This window comes from Cydia pomonella, chromosome 9 (assembly GCF_033807575.1).
Source record: "Cydia pomonella isolate Wapato2018A chromosome 9, ilCydPomo1, whole genome shotgun sequence".
Classification (NCBI taxonomy): Eukaryota; Metazoa; Arthropoda; class Insecta; order Lepidoptera; family Tortricidae; genus Cydia; species Cydia pomonella.
Genome location: NC_084711.1, coordinates 18,883,757 through 18,903,230, shown reverse-complemented (window position 1 = coordinate 18,903,230; position 19,474 = coordinate 18,883,757). Strand labels below are relative to the sequence as shown.

At 35.5% G+C, this 19,474-nt stretch overlaps 3 protein-coding genes across 12 annotated transcripts in view; 1 reads left to right on the top strand and 2 right to left on the bottom strand.

Annotated features, from left to right (window-relative positions):
- The window catches only part of LOC133521599 (serine/arginine repetitive matrix protein 2), a 42,512-nt gene extending 37,537 nt beyond the window's left edge, over nt 1–4,975 (top strand). For 7 of the 9 annotated variants that reach the window (XM_061856640.1, XM_061856645.1, XM_061856648.1 and 4 more), the window contains one exon: nt 3,470–4,975. In XM_061856640.1, the coding sequence (XP_061712624.1) occupies nt 3,470–3,587 (118 nt within the window). In that variant the 3' untranslated portion in view covers nt 3,588–4,975. Of the gene's footprint in view, nt 1–1,962; nt 2,144–3,469 lie in introns of those variants that run through there. The other 2 variants (XM_061856647.1, XM_061856650.1) reach the window with 1 other exon arrangement.
- On the bottom strand, nt 4,765–8,195 carry LOC133521605 (PXMP2/4 family protein 3). The gene is made up of 4 exons (XM_061856657.1): nt 7,940–8,195; nt 7,613–7,705; nt 6,853–7,138; nt 4,765–6,449 (listed from the first exon to the last, which is right to left on the bottom strand). Exons 1-4 carry the CDS (start codon nt 8,026–8,028, stop codon nt 6,351–6,353), a joined length of 567 nt encoding a protein of 188 aa, XP_061712641.1. The 5' UTR covers nt 8,029–8,195; the 3' UTR covers nt 4,765–6,350.
- Nucleotides 8,196–8,786: 591 nt separating this feature from the next.
- On the bottom strand, nt 8,787–18,810 carry LOC133521601 (uncharacterized). Of its 2 annotated transcripts, none has more exons than XM_061856653.1 (5): nt 18,405–18,810; nt 18,151–18,282; nt 16,778–16,914; nt 15,559–15,715; nt 8,787–13,367 (listed from the first exon to the last, which is right to left on the bottom strand). In XM_061856653.1, the coding sequence occupies exons 1-5, from the start codon at nt 18,487–18,489 to the stop codon at nt 12,253–12,255; spliced, it is 1,626 nt and encodes a 541-aa protein (XP_061712637.1). In that variant the 5' UTR covers nt 18,490–18,810; the 3' UTR covers nt 8,787–12,252. The 2 variants fall into 2 exon arrangements, with proteins under 2 accessions (XP_061712637.1, XP_061712636.1); XM_061856652.1 differs by having other exon boundaries at nt 16,730–16,914; nt 18,405–18,809.
- Nucleotides 18,811–19,474: the final 664 nt, after the last annotated feature.

Sequence of the window (19,474 nt, the reverse complement as noted above, 5' to 3'; positions counted from 1 at the left end):
AACAATCAAGAGCCTTTACTTTACTAGTTGGTGTAGTGAAAAACATGTTTACACGACTACACTAACAATTATTATTATTAATTATTTTTTTATTTTAATTTATTGGCTTATTAAAAGGTTTGTGAACCCGTACATCATAATGCTATCAAAAATAATTTGAAATAGAGGTGTATTGTCAAAGAAAACTTTGTAGCCACGTCAATTTACTGCCATCTTTCGACACATGGTTAAAACTTTTAGAACGCCATTTGACTTTGATCCTTATTCTTTCGGACCCGAAATGAGTCCTTATTTTTGGCCTGATTTTCGTTTTCGTTTCACGGAATATCAGCACATCGTTATCAATATTTGAAATGTAAAAAATACTTTGTCTCTAAATGCCAAAAATGTTCAATGTTTGATATTTTTGCACATGAACCATTTTTAGGGTTCCGTAGCCAAATGGCAAAAAAACGGAACCCTTATAGATTCGTCATGTCCGTCTGTCTGTCCGATTCTGTCACAGCCACTTTTTTCCGAAACTATAAGAGCTATACTGTTCAAACTTAGTAAGTGGATGTATTCTATGAACCGCATTAAGATGTTCACACAAAAATAGAAAAAAAACAATAAATTTTGGGGGTTCCCCATACTTAGAACTGAAACTCAAAAAATCTTTTTTCATCAAACCCATACGTGTGGGGTATCTATGGATAGGTCTTCAAAAATGATATTGAGGTTTCAAATATCATTTTTTTCTAAAATGAATAGTTTGCGCGAGAGACACTTCCAAAGTGGTAAAATGTGTGTCGTCCCCCCCCCCCCCCCCGTAACTTCTAAAATAACAGAATGAAAAAACTAAAAAAATATATGATATACATTGTCATGCAAACTTCCACCGAAAATTGGTTTGAACGAGATCTAGTAAGTAGTTTTTTTTTTAATACGTCATAAAATTAAAAAAAAATTTTTTTTCATCAAACTCATACGTGTGGGGTATCTATGGATAGGTCTTCAAAAATGATATTTAGGTTTCTAATATCATTTTTTTCTAAACTGAATAGTTTGCGCGAGAGACACTTCCAAAGTGAAAAAATGTGTCCCCCCCCCCCCCCCGTAACTTCTAAAATAACAGAATGAAAAATCTAAAAAAAATATATGATATACATTACCATGCAAACTTCCAGCGAAAATTGGTTTGAACGAGATCTAGTGAGTAGTTTTTTTTTAATACATCATAAAATTAAAAAAAAAAAAATTTTTTAATTAAACCCATACGTGTGGGGTATCTATGGATAGGTCTTCAAAAATGATATTTAGGTTCCTAATATCATTTTTTTCTTAACTGAATAGTTTGCGCGAGAGACACTTCCAAAGTGGTAAAATGTTGAACAAGATCTAGCAAGTAGATTTTTTTTTAATACATCTCAAATGGTACGGAACCCTTCATGCGCGAGTCCGACTTGCACTTGGCCGCTTTTTTACATTTCAAATATTGTAAACGATGTACTTGATATTTGGTGAAACGGAAAAATATTATTTCTCGAGCCCGAAATCGGGTCTGATTTCAGGCCTGATAAAGTGTGGATAAGTGTGTATTTATATTTGTTAAATATCAATACGTGGCGCCATCTTACCGGGCACAACCTAAAACTTAACACATATTAGTAAAAGAATAAGGATCAAAATCAAATGGCGTTCTAAGTTTTAATGATGTGTCGAAAGATGGCAGTCAATTTACTGTGGCTACAAAGTTTTCTTTGACAATCCACCTCTATTTAAAATTCTCTTTGATGCTATCTATAGAGACTTTCAATACAATTTAGAATTATGAGGATACGAGTCCTTATCGTTTTTGTACGTCTTTTAGTTCAGTTAGCGCTAAAGAAATGTATGATAAATCGTGACGAATTTAGTCCAATATTCTGTCAGTGCCATATTAAGCTCAAATAGATGGACTAACTGTATTATTTTCCTCCGTAGCGCACCCGTTGTAGATCTAACATCAAATAAATTCAAGTATAGAAGAAGATAAATGAACTATTTCACCTGGAAGCCGTCGATCGCCACTGCAGTAGATCATGAAGTGCTATATTATCGGACATTTATTTTGAGTGTGTTTTGTTTTAATTGTTTTATCTCATTAAAGTTACTTATCGTATAATTTTTAGTTGTTTTTTTTTTTCGTTATCGCTGCATGGTAGAGCTATTTTGTATTCATGAAATTTTTAGAACTTTTTTTAGATCACACTGAGTGTTTTTATGATTATGCTACTTTGATTTGGCCAGAATGAAAGGTAAGCCATTTGTTAATAGTATTTCACTTAAGTTATTTTCTATTTGTTCTCAGGGAAAGTTCATCTTAATCAGCATGATCAGTTCATTCATCTTAATGTCAGTATTAACGATGCAAAAGTGACATTAATTCGACCACTTAAGGTTTATTTTCCTTGAGACCAACACGAATTACCGCATGGTTTCACAGATATCATTTGTCATTCTCCTCACTGCATGTTCTGATAATAAATTTGATGACGATTGTTTTGAAACAGTTGTTACACAAGATATCAGACGTCTAGGTTATAGGTTAGACCAGAAGCAAATGAACTTCATAATTATATTTATAACGGTGCACAATTTGTTGTTAACTAAACAAAGTCAATAACTTTAGCTACTAGTAACTGATAAGAGATTACTAATGCATCCGAAAAATTTCACTTGATGGAGGAAAGGTCAGTAACATACATTTTATTCGGCGCTGAAACGTCGTTTATACGTCATTTAGCCACGGTACAGTCACGTCTGAAAATATCGATACGGACAAAGTGCTAAAATTATGTATACACGACCTTATTGCCCATATCCAGGCATAGTACGATTTATCGACCACATACGCACGAAAAGAACCTCAACTTTAGCATTCCGATTTAAGGTTCAAATGGTGTTTTTATTAAATTTCAGTTATTTCATATTTTTTAGATTTAATGAGTATTCAATAAAATTATTTAGGTCAGTACAAAAAAACATGAATCATCAAAGCTAGATTAATTGGAATATATTTGTATTTTTTGGGAAAACCTTGCAGATTGGTGCGGCCTGGAAAAGGATTAAGATGTATACATATTTTTGGCACTTTGTCGGACGTATTTATATTTTAAGACCTGATCATACTCTTGAACTTTTATGACAATTGCAGTTTTCAAATTATTCGCCTGCGAGACACATATCGTGCAATTAAACAGCCTATAGTTAGGCTAGCTCAGGTTTTTCCTTAACGAAGTCGTGCAATAAGTATACGATCTCACGAGATTAAAAATGAATATGTACTAAGGGCCTACCGCGAAAACCGAAACTTCGTTATCTACCTCTGTGCTTCGAATATGCAAAAGCGATAAAGAGGCAGATAATAAAGATTTTCGCAGCAGGCTCACTGATCATCATAACCTTACTAACTTCCATCGCATCCTACTAACGTGTACTAACCGAACAGCGCACGAAAGCGGCCGATCCCGTACCACAGGCCGACGCCATCATCGCAATCCAGCGGCAGCTACAGCAGCTCCAGCGAGCGCAGTTGGTCGCGCTCGCCCAAGCCAGACCGAGACTAAGAAGATGACCGACTTTGTTTTATTTATGCAGACAGAATTTGAATTTGGAAGTAGAAACTTACGCCATCTTGTGAAAAATGCACAAACTCAGGGCTGTAGAGGTTCAGAGTTATTAATAGTATTAGAAGAGGTATTGTCTAAAAAAAATCGTATCTCTAATTTGGCAGCATACATATGCGTCAACTAGGGGGGTTTTTTTTAAAGCCGATACATCTTATACAGCCAATAACTGTAATTAGGTACGATTACCCCTACATGAGTAAAATTAGGTTTTATTTCGGGGAAAAGAATCGAATCTATTACAATTTTACAGCTCGAGTTTTAGTTGATATAATCGATACCTGTAAAAAGTTAATTTATATTGTTCATTACCTTACGGGCCAAAATGGTTGAATAGTTGGAGGGAAATTAGTGTATTCTCTACATCATATTTGTTCACGATAGTTATACGAAACACGCTTACCAGTTGTAGTTACAAGAACATCGAGGAATTCTAGTCATATAAGTATGGACATAATTTTAGTTATACACTAGCGGCGCGCACCGGCGTCGCACGCGTTACACAAATTATACACCTAAACCTTCATCAGGAATCACTATTGATAGGTGAAAACCGCATGAAAATCCATTCAGTAGTGTTCGAGTTTATTACGAACATACATATGGTAACTTAAGTTTTAAAAATGAGACGAATCTTATTTTATTTAGTTAATTATCTAGTCCAAATGTAATCATTCCAGTCGTATACAACATTTTACGTTATTAATGTTATTCTTTTTTTATTTATTTTTACACTTTTACTCATTGTTGGTAATATTATTTTAAATTATTTTTAGATTATAAGCTCTAACAGTACCAAAAATACTCTTTAATATTTATATTTTAATTAGTAAGGTGCAATATATTTAATGAAAAAATATTATTATACATATTTACACTTTCGAAACCTAGTTTAAGTTTACTAGTCATTCACAGTAGCATATTATACCAAATAATGCTCTGAATTAAAATGCTGTTATATTTAAAAATATAACAATAGCTACCACAGACGTGGTTTCTTGTATTTGTATTAATAATTAAGTATAGCAAGAATTTTTAATGAATTAAATACATGTGAAAAAGGTTGATTAACAAAGCAATAATTTGTATTTGGGTGGATATTGAAATGATACTCATATTATAACAAAATACATGTATTATATACACAATAATAAATAAAATATAAGTCTTTGATCATAACGAATCTCATAAATGCACCATAAATAAAGAGTTGGCATTTCCAGCCACCTTAACATAAGTTGAAACAATTTCTCAAATAAGTGAGTAGACTTATACATAATAAATATAATGGATCCAATTGCTGTTGTCAAATAAATACATTCCATTTAGCCATTTGTTTCATTATTATAACATTTCTTAGCTTATCTTTTTCTTACGCACGAAATTGTTCCCTCACATCACTAGAAATAATAGCAAAACATCTTCCATAAGTACCATACCAACAATAAAATAATATAGGTAAATCAAGTCAAATGGAATGGTCAATACTATACTTTTTTTTTCCCCTTTCTTGCATTTTCAATTTTATGTAAAAGACGGCTACCTCGTTAGTGAAAAAAGGCGCCAAATTATAATTTAATACTATACTTGACGCGGCGAATGATGATCCCCGAATGATCCTTGAATTTGTTTTTGGATAGACAATCTAAAGCATAATTGTAGAAATAGGCATTTACCGTATTTTTATTACCTAATAGTTATATTTCAAAAAAAAAGTGTCAAGTACCAAAAACATTAGACATTGACAGTTACTCCATACAAAAATGAACTGTCATAGGGATCATCATTGGCCGCGTCAGGGGGTCTACCGCGAAAACCGAAATTCGTGAATTTCGGGGATCTTTCTGTTTTACTCTCACTAAGAAGTAATTAGAGTGACAGAGAAAAATGCCCGCAATTGACGAACTTCGATTTTCGCGGTTATAGCCCTAGTATAAGATGCTAATTCCAAAAAACAATTGAAAAGTTATTTCAGTCGCACTACAAAGTAGTGACAAGACAAGTACCGCTTATAATTTAAATTACAAACAGTAATATTACTGATATTTGACATGAATATATGTAAAAATCCCTGTATTAATAGTTTTATCATGACATGATTTTATCTCAAAACGAGTAGAAAAATAAGAACATTCATAAACCTTTCAACTTACGTTGATAAAGATAGATTTCTGATAAAAGCGAGGTAATTATTTTGTTTAATGAGATATGGATATTTGCCAACTATTTTATATAATTATTAACCCTTTGAACGCCAGACGGTGAAGGAATATGCCGTGCCCCGGACGCCAGGCGATCGCGATGATTTAAAGGAAATTGAACTGTACGGAGTCCCGCGTAAGTCCCTATTGCATTCGCGAAGCTGACGGCTGAAGCCGTCGCATCATTGGCATCCCTGGCAAGACTTTCCGTTGACGTCCAGAGCCGTCTGTGGCGGTCAGTGTTATTTATTTGTCTATTCCCTTAACGACCAAAGGTCTAATAAGATTATAAACCTTTCTTAGCATAAAAGTGAAAGTTGTGACCTAGAGCACTACCTTAGTTGGCCTGTTCCATTTTCTACAATTGCTAAACCTAACACTAACATGGTCCCACAATATGTAAAAGTCATCAACAGCTATAGCTATCTTTAAAATAATAAGGCATAGACATTTGATGTCATTTGAAGCCCCCACCACATATTAACATTATTATTTTACTTTATTACTCCTTCCTTTCCTCCTTCTGTTGGCGTTGGCGTCTCTTAGTTGCCAGGAACATAGCCCAGCCGAAACCAACTAAATTCATGAACAGTACTCGAAGCTGAAAACAAGATACATTTATAGATACTGCACTAAAACTTGTTGATAGCAGTTGGCAGTGGGGTCAAGGATATTGTATACAATAGTAATAAATTTTAAATGCACATGTATTAGTATGCCTTTACCTATTCATTTCTTTTAGAATACATGTTTGATCAAGAAAATATATTTTTATGAAAACCAGCCACGCCAATAAGAATAAATCTGGTAGATAGACAAGTTAGAAAATTGTTGTTGCGCTTAATTATTATAGTCAGATAAATTTGAATTTATCTTTCAACAGATCAGAATTTTGGTTTACTTACCTAAACAAAAGCTTCAAGCCACATTTATATATTTTATTTATACTGGGACTGTAAATAAATCAAGTTTTTAGCAAATATTAAATTAAGGTTCTTACTCACCATTGGAGGCACAAATGCCAAATTTATAACTTGGAACAGTGTCAACCATTTCCAATTGGCTTCCAAAACCGTTGAGTACAATGCATACAGCTGTTTAAGGGCAGCAGAGTGGTTCTTGCCCTCAAACCTGGCGAGGGTGTAGAGTGAGAAGGCCTGCATGAACGGAGCAAATACCAGCCTTTCAAATAATAGCTTCTTTGCTAGAGGGAAGGCCACTACTTCTTCAGGAAACAATCTCTCTGCTATGTTGTAGAAATAGTGCGGGATTGTACCTCCAAACAATAACCTGGGGAAATAAAACACAGTGTAAACTCCATATAACATTACTCGATATAACAATTCACTTTCTATAATGTCAACATTTGTTGGCTATAGTTGATTTACTTTAGAATTCATTTCTCTCCATATAATGAAAACTCTCTATACTGTCAAAAAACAACAGGTCCCTTGAGTGTCGCTGTATATGAATTAACAACATTTAGTTTGGTCATAACGGAAGCAACTGCTTGGGACCCTAAAATCTCAGTGATGGATGACCCCAGAGAGAGAGGCACAATGGTCTAGACCTAGAAATACTTATTGCATTAAAATATAAAACACAAAACATAAAAGGTTGGAATATCCCATTAAGTATATTGATACTTGTATTGGGAAACTCCACTCTTCCAATAGAATATTATGGTCATCATCATCATCATCATCAGAATATAGGATACTAACAAACCAAAAAAAAAAAACATTTTATTTTATTTGTCCTTACCCATATAATCCGAATGCTAAGACTGGATCAAGTCTGACACAGTCTCCGGCAACGACTTGTGACACAATGCTGGCTGCTGATCCTACAACACAGCTGAAACACAAACAATGTGAAGTGAAATTTAACCAACAAAGTTATAGAACAGAAAAAAATATCGACTTTAACATATTATTAAACTGTAACCTGTACTTACAAGGTAAACCAACATGGAAATTCAAATAGTCAAGCTGGAACTTCATCATCTAGATTTCTACTTATTCAAACAACTGACTATCAACTTTGTATTCAGCGACAGGAATGTTTACTTTCATCTTATTATGTACTCACCTTGTGATTGCTTTTGTTTTAATAGGATTCAAATACAGGTTTTGCAAGTATGATGCCACCAAATTCATGATCGGTTTCGATAAGGCCATTTCGGAATTTATAAGTTAATTATTTGATGAAATGCCACAACTGCCTTAATCTAGCGTTATGCTGGCACTGATAGTATAATTACTTTATTAAGACGATTGATAACTGATAAAGTTATCGGCACTTATCAACAAACGTAAAGCTAAAGTGACAGTGAATTTCCTTTTCAGTTCAGTTCAAAGGCCGCACCACAGATAGTTGAATGCCCTATCATGCTATCGCTGTCATTGGGTGGCGGGAAACGCATTGTTTTCAAATATTGGTATATTTTAGAGATTCAAAAGTTTAAAAAATTACAATACCTATGTTATGGCGCTTATCGAGGGACTTGTACAGGTCATCGTTTGAACAGCAGAGGGCCTAGCACCACTTCGACGTTCGTTGGTCTATTTGCCTCTATCGTTCAAATATGTAATAGACTAATCGCGTTAGACCCTCGGTCCTTAGCTAAAGGACTTACTATACTACGGTCCGAAGGTAGTCGCTTTCATAAAAACTAGTGTCAACGCCAATTCCTGGTATTAGTGGCCAAGCTGACCTAGGCTCCCATTGCGTCGTGACAAAATCCAGGACAACGCTAGGAATAGTATAATAATATAAATAGTGAAATAATAAGGATCAAACTCAAATGGCGTTCTAAGTTTTAATCATCTGTCGAAAGATGGCAGTAAATTTACTGTGGCTACAAAATTTTCTTTGACAATCCACCTTTACTTCTAATTATCTTTGCTTTAAGTTAAAGGACAAATAATAATCATCATTATATATGCCAGTTTATTAATGCATTTCAAGTATTTTACAATATATTAATATTACATTCCAATGTTATTTGTTCTCACTACATCCAATCATCTAAAATAAAGCTTCGAGCAACATCGGCTTCCGACACATCGGAAGGGAGGAGCCCACAAATTGTTCTGCCAACATTTGCGGGGGGAAACGTGCACACACTCGCACTTATGACTCACTACATATATAATCCAATTTGAAGTGACGACACAAATACATAGAAAGTGACAATTCAAAGACAAATCTTGCACACCGATCTCTTTTTGTATACGGACTAGTCACAACATGTATCGCGTTATGCCCAGTTGGGCATGTGCTTTGGCAGAGGGGAAAGAGCGCGAATGTCGACACCCTTCCCGGTGTTGCTCGAAGCATTAACGCTTAATAAATATGTCTATCTTCTAAATAAAAATAATTTTAAAACCTATTTCAAATAGGGCTCCCGGTATCCGTTCTACACGCCAACCCGTGCGTCCGTGTTCTTAGCCCCGGCGGTGCTAAGCGTCCGAACTACTCGAACCCGCCAAAGTCCGTTCCCGTGTAGTGCGTTCGGCCCCGGGGCCGCGGCCCTCGGCTACGTTCGGGTGTTGAATACTCGGCGCCGGCGGACCGACCCACCATGCCGTTTTGAATTGAAACAAATAATGTTATATTGAGTAGTAATAGGGTTTAGATACTTATATTTGAATAAATGACGATTTATATTCTTTGCATCAGTTCCAGTCATATTGATTATATTTGAGTAGGTAAGGGGTTTTCAATACAAAACTAGTGTAGTATTGTAGGACCATAATTCGGTATACTGTTTTATGACAAAAAAACTGTTTATTTAAAAAAAAACTAAAAAGTACAATTTTATGGCTAATAACTTAGCAAAATCTACATTTACATATAGGTATAGATTACCTAAGATAATATTTATGCGCCTATTATTTAAATACCGTGTTTTTAGTATTAGTTTAAACTTATGAGGTATAATAAATTATAAGTATACAGTTACTATATAATATTGTATATTTCATTTAATTTGTCTTAGATATGAAGTCTTATTTTATGTATAATTAAAAGTTGTCTTAGCGCATGAGTAGCATCAATCACTATTAGAATAATAAATTATTAATTGAATTTTGATCTATAATGTTGTAGTAAGAACGTTGATTTATATTTTTTCGTATTTTAAACAAATTACGTTACGTTACGATACCTTAGTAGTTTTGTTGTTATTTGTGTTTTGTTGTTTTGTCTCCAAAAAATGTAATATTTATTTCTTTCCGCCTACTAAAGTATTTATTTTTCGTTCTTGAAAGTGATTTTCATTCTGCGCTCTTATAAAGAACGCGTCCGATCGTCACTATATGTCGAGAACGGGCCGGCCCCGTGTTTAATTTATGTCCGTGGATCCGGGCACACGGGTTACACGGGTACCCGGACCCTAATTACCCGTTCCGATTACAAATCCGGTTTCGTGTAACACGAGAACGGAGCTCCGCGACGGGTGCACGAAACACGGACGCGACCGCGAGCCCTAATTTCAAACAGTGCTGTCAAAATTAAGTGAGTCAGGATGGCGAGTGTATCTAAATAAAAATAAAAGGCATACCATATTTTTGCACCTAATTTGTACAATAGTACTATTTAGTACCTCCTTTTAAAAAAAAATACCCCCCCGTACTTGAAGTCATTACCAAAAAAAAACAGTGCGGAACAAGAGTCGTAGACACAGACTCTACCTATTAGTAGTAGATTCCTGGGCGTAATAAAAATAATGGTACTGGGGGCCTACCGCGAAAATCGAAATTCGCAAATTGCGGGGATCTTTCTCTTTTACTCTCACTAAAACGTAATTAGAGTGACAGAGAAAAATGCCCGCAATTGACGAATTTCGATTTTCCCGGTAGCCGCCCTGTAGTGTTTTTGCTTAGAAATGAAATCGGTGAGGTGAAGAATTATAGCGCCTGCAAAAACTTAATAGTAAAAAGTAAAACTTGGAAACAACAAATAAACTGCGTCAATTTTATAATTGTTTTCATTGAATTTATCACTAATCGAGCGATGATTTCGCCATTCTCAGAATGGCGGTTGTACTGTTTTTGGTAATATCTTTAAGTACCGGGAGGTATAATTTTTTTAAAGTACTAAATAATACAGGAATATGGAATGCTTTTTGTTTATTTTTATTTAGGTACACACGCCAACCTGACTCTCACTAAATAGAATAACCTATTCAGTAGCAAATTTTACAATGAGGTAAAAAACGCAAAGCTCATCGCAGATGGCGCTGCAGTGTAACGAGACCGTGGATTAGATGAAATTCCGTCTGTTTGAGTTACATATGTGCAAGTTGCGGAAAGTTTCCAAAGTTCTTGGAAATTTCAGAAAAAAATCACAGGAAAGAAAGGAAACTTTAATTTTGGAATTGAACAATTCGATTCCCATACCTACAAAAATAGGAGATGTTTCCGAAAATTCCGAAGTTCTTCAATGTGGAAATTGGTTAAATTTGAAAGAAATAAACCAGAATGTCAGGTTTTATGACCACCAGTCGGCAATAGATGACAAAGGTTACAGTAACAATTGCATCTTAAGATTTTGTATACAAATAAAGTTTACTTTTGTATGTTACATAAAATAGTTGCGGCGGTCGAGTTTAGAGAGACAAGACAAGAGGGACAGTGTACCATAACTTAGGCCTCCTCAGTTATGATATGTTGGTTTATTTAGCTAGTAGCCGTCCAGTTCAGGCTCTATAATCTGTATCTATAGGTATTTAAAAAAAGGTAAACAAACAATTTGTACATTTTCAGGTAGTTTTAATATTTATTGGTTAACCAACCAAATACAAAAACGCCTGGATCTGTCACTGAACGACCTGACTTTAAACCTACATTATTTGATCATGTAATGTTTTCATCTACCCTCAGCTGCCTTAAGGAGCCATTTGAGGGTAGATTTTGTTTACCTTTTTTTAAATACCTAAAGATACAGACTATAGTTTTCGTCCACTCGACGGAGTATCAAATAATATATTTCATTTTTAATTTGCAAAAATCATATGTAGACAAGCATTAGGGATTGCAAACTAGGGCTGGACGGAAACTAGCGCAATGACCCTATGCTATAAAATTTATCACCTATCATTGAAATCTTTCCTACAATTCGCACTCTTGTATCTGTAGTGAACAATTGGCAGTTCTTAACCCATGAGGCTAATATGACAGCGTGAACGGAATTCCTGTTGAACGCAATCCTATGATTACATGTGGGGCTACTGGAAATATCCCTTATTATTAAGCTCTTTTTAAAGCTGGTTGATTAAACCCATATCATTATCTATAGTAGCATCGCCCACTCTGTTAACTGTCCATCGGTGGACCTTATTACAAAAGGCGTTAGGTCTACCGATGGACAGTTAAATGCTGCTGTTTGTATAATGACTACTAGCTTTTGTTGTATAATCTGTTGAGTTGCTTCTGAAGATTTAGCGACGTGACGGCCGGCGTGTCGGGCGGCGCCGGCCGCGCCTGCAGCAGCGGAGTGTTCAGGAACTGCAACTGCTCCTTCATCTTCATATACATGTTTAAAGCTTTGCCACCGTCCAACTTCACCGGAGTGCTCATGTCTGACGCTACATTAGGCATTGATTTGTGAAACACACTTTTCCTCAAACATGGAGTTCTTTTAGGTATCTTATAAGAGGGGGACTTAGGGGATCTGATAACTGAACAAGGGTGACCGAGCACTGGACTCTTTGGAGGACTTTGGGTTTCGGATGCACTGTTACCTACTAAAGTTGTATCTTTATCACTGTCTGATACTTTTCTACTATTTCTTTTTTCCGTTATCAGCTTCCGCACTTGAGATAGTGCTTTATATTGTGCTTCTTTGATATTTATAAGAGCTTGAATACCATCTTCTATCATTTTAATGTTCTGCTCGGTTTCCCGTTCAACTTCAAGTAGCTCATCCAGTTTGGATGTACTCTCAGAGTTAGTGACAGAAGCTTTATTCAGCATTTCACACAATGACACAATCACACTTTCTTCTCTGTCAACTTTTTCACTTCCCTTTACTCTTTCATCTTGATTGTTGACTCTTTCTAACATAGTAGGGTTATCAAAGCTCATAATAGTGTCGTTTTCAGTATTAGAGTTGTCCATAACAATAGAGTTATTATGGCAATCAATATTGTTTCTGTACTCCCTGAATGGTGTTGCGATGGGTGATGAGACCTCAGCTATGTTCTCAAGAGTGCGTTGTGTGTCTAATGTTGCATTTCTCATAGCCTCAGTCTCATGGATTTCCCTCTCTTTTTGTATGAAACTGGCATCACTGCCAGATTTCCAGGAGTCATTGGATAAAGGTGTGTCAGGTATGGGGGGTGGGGCCAGCCTCTTGTGGTTTATGAGCTTGGGAGCGATGGATTTCCTGTTTATATTAGCTTGGCATGAGCTGTTTTCTTTGTTGGCAATAGTTATTCTGGGTATTGCTGCTTTAGGTTCTACTGGTGTTTCTGGAATGTTGCATATGCCACTGATCCGTACATTCGTTTTAGCTGAAAATCAGTTAAGTCCTTGATTATTCTATGAAATGGTAAAACACAATTGGGTACTTGACACATGTTGAATATTATAACAAAATTTAGCTAAATGGATAGAAAATATAAATTGTATGACAACTATATGCATAAACGCAATATTTCAGGGTCAAAATAGCAATTTTCATGATCTTCATACATTTAGGAGGGGTTATTCCCACTATTTACCACCAAGTTGTAACGCTAACCAAATTTTGGTGGTAACTACTGGGAAAAAAAATTCCGACCTTTTAACAGAACCTAACCTGACCAAACCAAGTTGGTGGTAACTACTGGGAATTTTTTTACCACCTTTTACCACTGGTAACTACTGGGGAAAAAAATCCCACTAGTTACCACCAACTTGGTTTGGTTAGGTTTCCAGAACATCGTTGATAATGGAGTAAGCGCCACCGACAATAAAGTCCCATTCAATAAATAACGTTGAAATTATACAAACGAACAAACAAATCAGTGCAAACCGATTTTTTATCACTTTTAAGGCAGTTTACTGAAACAGTAAACGACTTATAACTAAACGAATAACTAATTAACTTATATTTAATTATACTTTTAATTAATTATTCATTTAAGATATAGAGATATCTATACTGTTTTTATTAGTATTTAACGCTAACCAAATTTTGGTGGTAAATACTGGGAAAAAAAAATCCACCTTTTCCCAGTAGTTACCAATGGTAAATAAATCCCAGTAGTTACCACTGGTTACTTGGTGGTAACTAGTGGGAATAACCCATTTTGGACAGACTAATGTAATATGACGTCACATTACATGATCATTTTGTTAGAGGCGTTTCAATCGTCGAGTTCGAGCATCAGACTTTAACTCTCATTTCTGACCTTTGTTTTGTTTAAATGCTATGAGTCCTATATAGACATTTGATCCTCAGGAAAATCTAGATCGACTGACATTATTTACAAAAAAAAACGGTCAAGTAGCTAATTACATGCATTTTTACAAAAACTGAGAATAGGAATGACTATTTGAATAGTACAATACTCTGTGCAGCCTAAAGACTGTATCGTTTATTATAAATACAACTTAGCCGTTTTTTTTTGCTATTACATTTTAATTTAAAAATTACACATGTGTTTAATTAGTGCTTTAATATGGTACACATTTCTCTCTGGGAGCTCTACGTAAAGCGTATGGTTTAGACAAAATTTACCCGATCCTCCCGAGTAACAATAACGATTTCGGACAAGTACTACAAAAAAATTACGGTTTGCGAACAAGACGACATTATGCAAAAAAAATCGTACTATTCGAACCGCAATTACACATGATTCGTAAAGCGAAACATCTGGATAAAGTCTAATCATTTGTTTTAGTTAAAAAAGAAGTTGTGGATCTGTGCAATGTGGCCTTTTAGAGAAAATTGCATGTTACTTACGACAACTCCGACTTTGACATCCAATATAACTATAATATTCGTTTCTATCGACCCGCTCTAGCGATGGTTCAACGACATGAATGTCCGATAGACTTTGGTTTTTAGCTGATTCTTTTAGCTGTCTATCATTTAGCTTGCATCAGAAATTGTCGGGAATCCAAAATGTTGCGTGAAAACTTGTTTTTATGTAAAAAAAATTCACCACATTTATTCTGCAGATGCGCAATTGAGCAATCATGAAGAGAGCACTTGATAATATGTTTTGGCAGCATATTAACCTTCTGTTTCTTTAAATCGTACCCAGGAGTCGGTAAATAGTCTCAAATTAAGCTCGATATAGGCTTGTCCGAAATATTTTTGCTGGACTATTTTGAAAGCATCATAAAGTCCCTAAAATAACAAAATATAAAACTTTCTTATATCAGATATGGCGTAAAAATACCCTCAGATCATACCCTAAGAACATAGTAATACAAAATAATAAACAAGTCAACAGTTAGACATGGTTTTATCTGTATTTATAATAAACGATACAGTCTTTAAAGAAATTTAGATATTTAGGAGTCATCACTGCCTTTAAATAAGGCTGAAGGCCAAAGGGGCTTGTTATAAAGAGGAACATGAGTACAGTTTACCTCATGAGGAGTTCTTATATTGCTTTCAATAGAGGGAGTTACATGTTTTCATAAGAAAGTTAAGAAACTACCTGTAAACATATTCAACCTAAAACTGGCTGTTATGCTGATAAAACTTACCCTGAATATATAGTGATTTCTTTGTTCTGTGTTCTGGTTTGGGAAACTTTGGGGTCTCAGGAGGCATGAGAGTCCTCCTGGCATTGGATACAGCAGCTGTTGAAGTCATTCTTGAGTGAGCAGGTGGCATCCTTGATACACGAGCATTTGGCATTGTCTGAAAAAGAAATGAATTACTTAATATTTGTTTCGATTTAAATTCGTTTTGTCTACATACTATGTTTACATGAATGTGGCAGAGAAGTATGTAAAAGATTAACAACCGAAGTGTCAAAACTAAAATTGAACTTTATGCATATGCACGTAGGTCCATGTTGCTCTGTGGTAAGGTTCGGATATATCCGTCGTTGGCGTCAAAAAGGTTAAATATTGTAATTTAACCAAAAATTGCTGCCTGAAGAATTACAATTGAACCCTTTGACTACCAAAGATGTCATCTCACGTTCACGTTGACGCTCCACAGGTGGCTTTCACAAGTTGTACTTTTGTTGATAGGTTTTAAACAAATACTTTTTCAATATGCATTAAATAAAATAAAGATAAAACTAGTGGCTCTCTGAGCTGTAGATCTCGCGTAAAACTTAGAAAATGTAAAAGTGAAAAATACTTATGTTTGTTGAGTCGTTATCACAGTGAACTCGCAATGGTCTTAAGCGCCATAGACGCTATTGGCGCTTAAGTGCTTGATGCCAATTTCCGCATTTTGGAAAAATTCCAAACACTGGATTGGTCAAAAAATTCACTAGCATCGGTTAAGAATTGCGACCTGTAGAGGAAAACATCCAGATATATGGATATATATCCATGTGTCTGTTTTGGCTTATGTTCTAACTTTATCTTGTACCTTATTGTATTATTATGTGCTGTATGTTTCCCAAATAAATAAAATTAAAAATGAAAGCAAAATGCCCGAGTTAAATCGGAGACCTTTGCTAACGCTTCGGTCACGCTAAATGGGAGGCAGTCGTCGATCGTCGAGTTGCGGCAAATCACCCGAATTAGAATACAATGCATCTTACATTGAATAATATAGTAATCAGTATTTTTTTTGCCACATATGAAATTACAGTTCAAATTGGTCACAAGATAGATAGATAGATAGATAATCCGTTTATTTGTGAAGAACATGCATAAGATCATCAAGCATCACATGCATAAAAAATAAACATACTTTGGCCTGAACTGGAGCTACAGGTTTAGGTGGTTGGAAATTGAGAACCTTTCTGACCACATTACTGTGCAGCTTCCCATCTGCCGTGTGATTTACTTTCTTATCCACTTTCACGGATGAGTTCCATCCTCTCTTCTTCGTTGATGTCGCCGGTCGAGCCTTGCCAGGGGTCCGGACTTCGAAAGCTGGAAAACAATAAAAATTTAAAATGTTATTAATTTCTACAGTAGAGTCATTCCGTTGTGACGGGTGGGACATTTTGACTCCTTTTTTTACTTTGATTTATTTCTTCTAACAGCTATAATATTTTATTTGTATTAAATATTATATCAGCATATAAAAATCAGAAAAAGTCAAGATTACTCTTTTTAAAGCCTTCTGTGTATCTTTCTACTCATGCAGCCTGTGGGTCAATTATACGCATAGAGCGTACAGCGATCTTCGCGTCCAATACAACGCGTTCCGGGTGCTGATGGGGTTGCCGCGACACTGTAGCGCGTCTGGCGTGTTTGTAGCAGCCACGACAGACGGCTTTGCGGCCATCCTGAGGAAAAGGTGTGCCTCGCTCATGTCCCGTCTGCGCGGCAGTCCCAATCGCATCTTGAGCGTGTTTGCTAACCGCTGGGACAACCCTATGTTAGCCCGGGGATGTCTATGCATGTTGACAAACACTGCTGACCATATGTTGTGCTTATTATGTTTATTTTTTACTTTTTAGTCGTAAATTGTAATGCTAGTTAAGTACATCAATTAATAATTAGTTTTTAAGATACCTAACAAGATTGTATGGGCTGTCTGAATAGGCATGTCAAAAACGATTAAAAATTTAATTAAATTTATTGATTACTAAAAATTCATGAACTTTCCTCTAGATATGGATATCAATATAAATCAGCTTATTTATTTTTTGCTGCTGGAATGGCCCAGTACGGCAAGCAATTGTCCCGGCTCTTCTCAATCTGGAATGCCCTTTATAATCCAGTAGTTTACACAGCCAAATTACAGAGCAGTTGCATTTATTATGTAGAATTTATATTATATTTAAAGAGCTTCCATTTCCCATGTAAATACAATAATCCAGCAGTTTGAACAATCCAGCATCGGTTTACTCTAATGCTGTCAGATGCCAGATTATGTAGCACCTACTTTAGTCAATGGCGGATTAGGCCCTCCAGTAGGCCCGGGCCTAGGGTGGCTAGGTATTAGGGGAGGCAGTATATAAATAAATGGGCTGAGAAAATCAGGCGGCTAGTACTTAATAAGGGCCCTAAGGCCTAAGGCGGCGAACACTTTAAATCCGCCACTGACTTACTCAGGTTTTGTATACAGTTGAAATGTAGTCTACCCTGTTATGAATAAGGGTTAAGATTGAACAATTATTTTGTAAATAGAATGTCTGTTATGAAAGGTTTAAAGGTTACCTTGTAATTCAGCTCTCATTTCAGCCATGGTAAGTGGCTTCATAGCCTTCTCAGCGGTTCGGTTGATTGCCATAGTGTTTCGAGGCTTCTTTTTACCAGTAAGCGTCAGTATTGCTTCCTTCGATAATATACCTAGAACGAGAACATTCCAGCTTATGTTTTCTATAGTAAATTAGGAAATAAGTAATCATTATTCAATTAGTTCAATCAAACGCACAGTTGAAAGAATCGTAAAGCTTTGTTATTGGGTTTACCGTTTAGAGCTAGATTAGGAAGCAATTCCGCCATCGTTTTTGGCTGAAAGGATATGTTCTGCATCGTTGTCTCCTCCATCTTCATTCATCAAAACAAATTAAGTCACAACACAATCACGAAAATAAATTAAATAACAATTGTACGTATTAACTGTTGTAAAATAACAATTCTAGCAAGGTTTTGTTTTAGTTCAGCGTCAGATAAGAGCACAACATTCAAAATTTCAAATATATAACTGTCATGGCTGCCGCTGTCTAACGCAGTGTTGCCAAGTGAGCGAAAGAGAATTATCGTATTTGAGTTATATTGTATGTATGTATTTGAGTGTCAAAATTATCGTACCGATGAAAAAAAATATCGCACGCCTATCAAAAAGGCACTACTCCAAAATTTTCATGCAAAATAAGCTTACATATCCAATGTATAATCAAATATTTGTGTATTATTGTGATAGTTCCAAACGGATAATTTTGATATTTTTGACGTAAACCCCTTGGTTTGGCAAGGTTCGGCTCCTTAGCTGAACACCCAAAAGGTGCTAATTGTAGCCTATTTCGCAAGAAAAGTGTCATACTTTGCTTCAAAAACTAGACTTTTTTGGTAGCATCGTCTAAGGGCTGAAATTATCGTACTTTTGCATAATGCTCTTTGAAACGTACAACGTACTGGAGCCCAAATTATCGTATGTGTGCGACAATTATCGTACGCCTGGCAACACTGAACGAGCTTTTTCGAATCAAGATCCGTTCTACGCATTTTCACTATTTTATGTCCATTTGTCCATTTTAAGTCATATCGCCTTTTGTTAGCTGCATCACCTACATTCGCCATAGTAAAAAAAGAGATGCAACACCAATGTTTGGATAAATATGGCCATGCAACGCGTTAGCACCTGCTTTTTATTATTATTTTAAACAAATAAAAGCAATTTCCCATAAAAAAAAATAGTAAAATTTTCAACATATTAAAATCGACTTTACATTTAATATAATATATCTATTGTCTCGACAGGTTTAACAGTGGCTTCGACAGGCCAAATTGACATTGACATTTGTCATTTTCCGGTAGT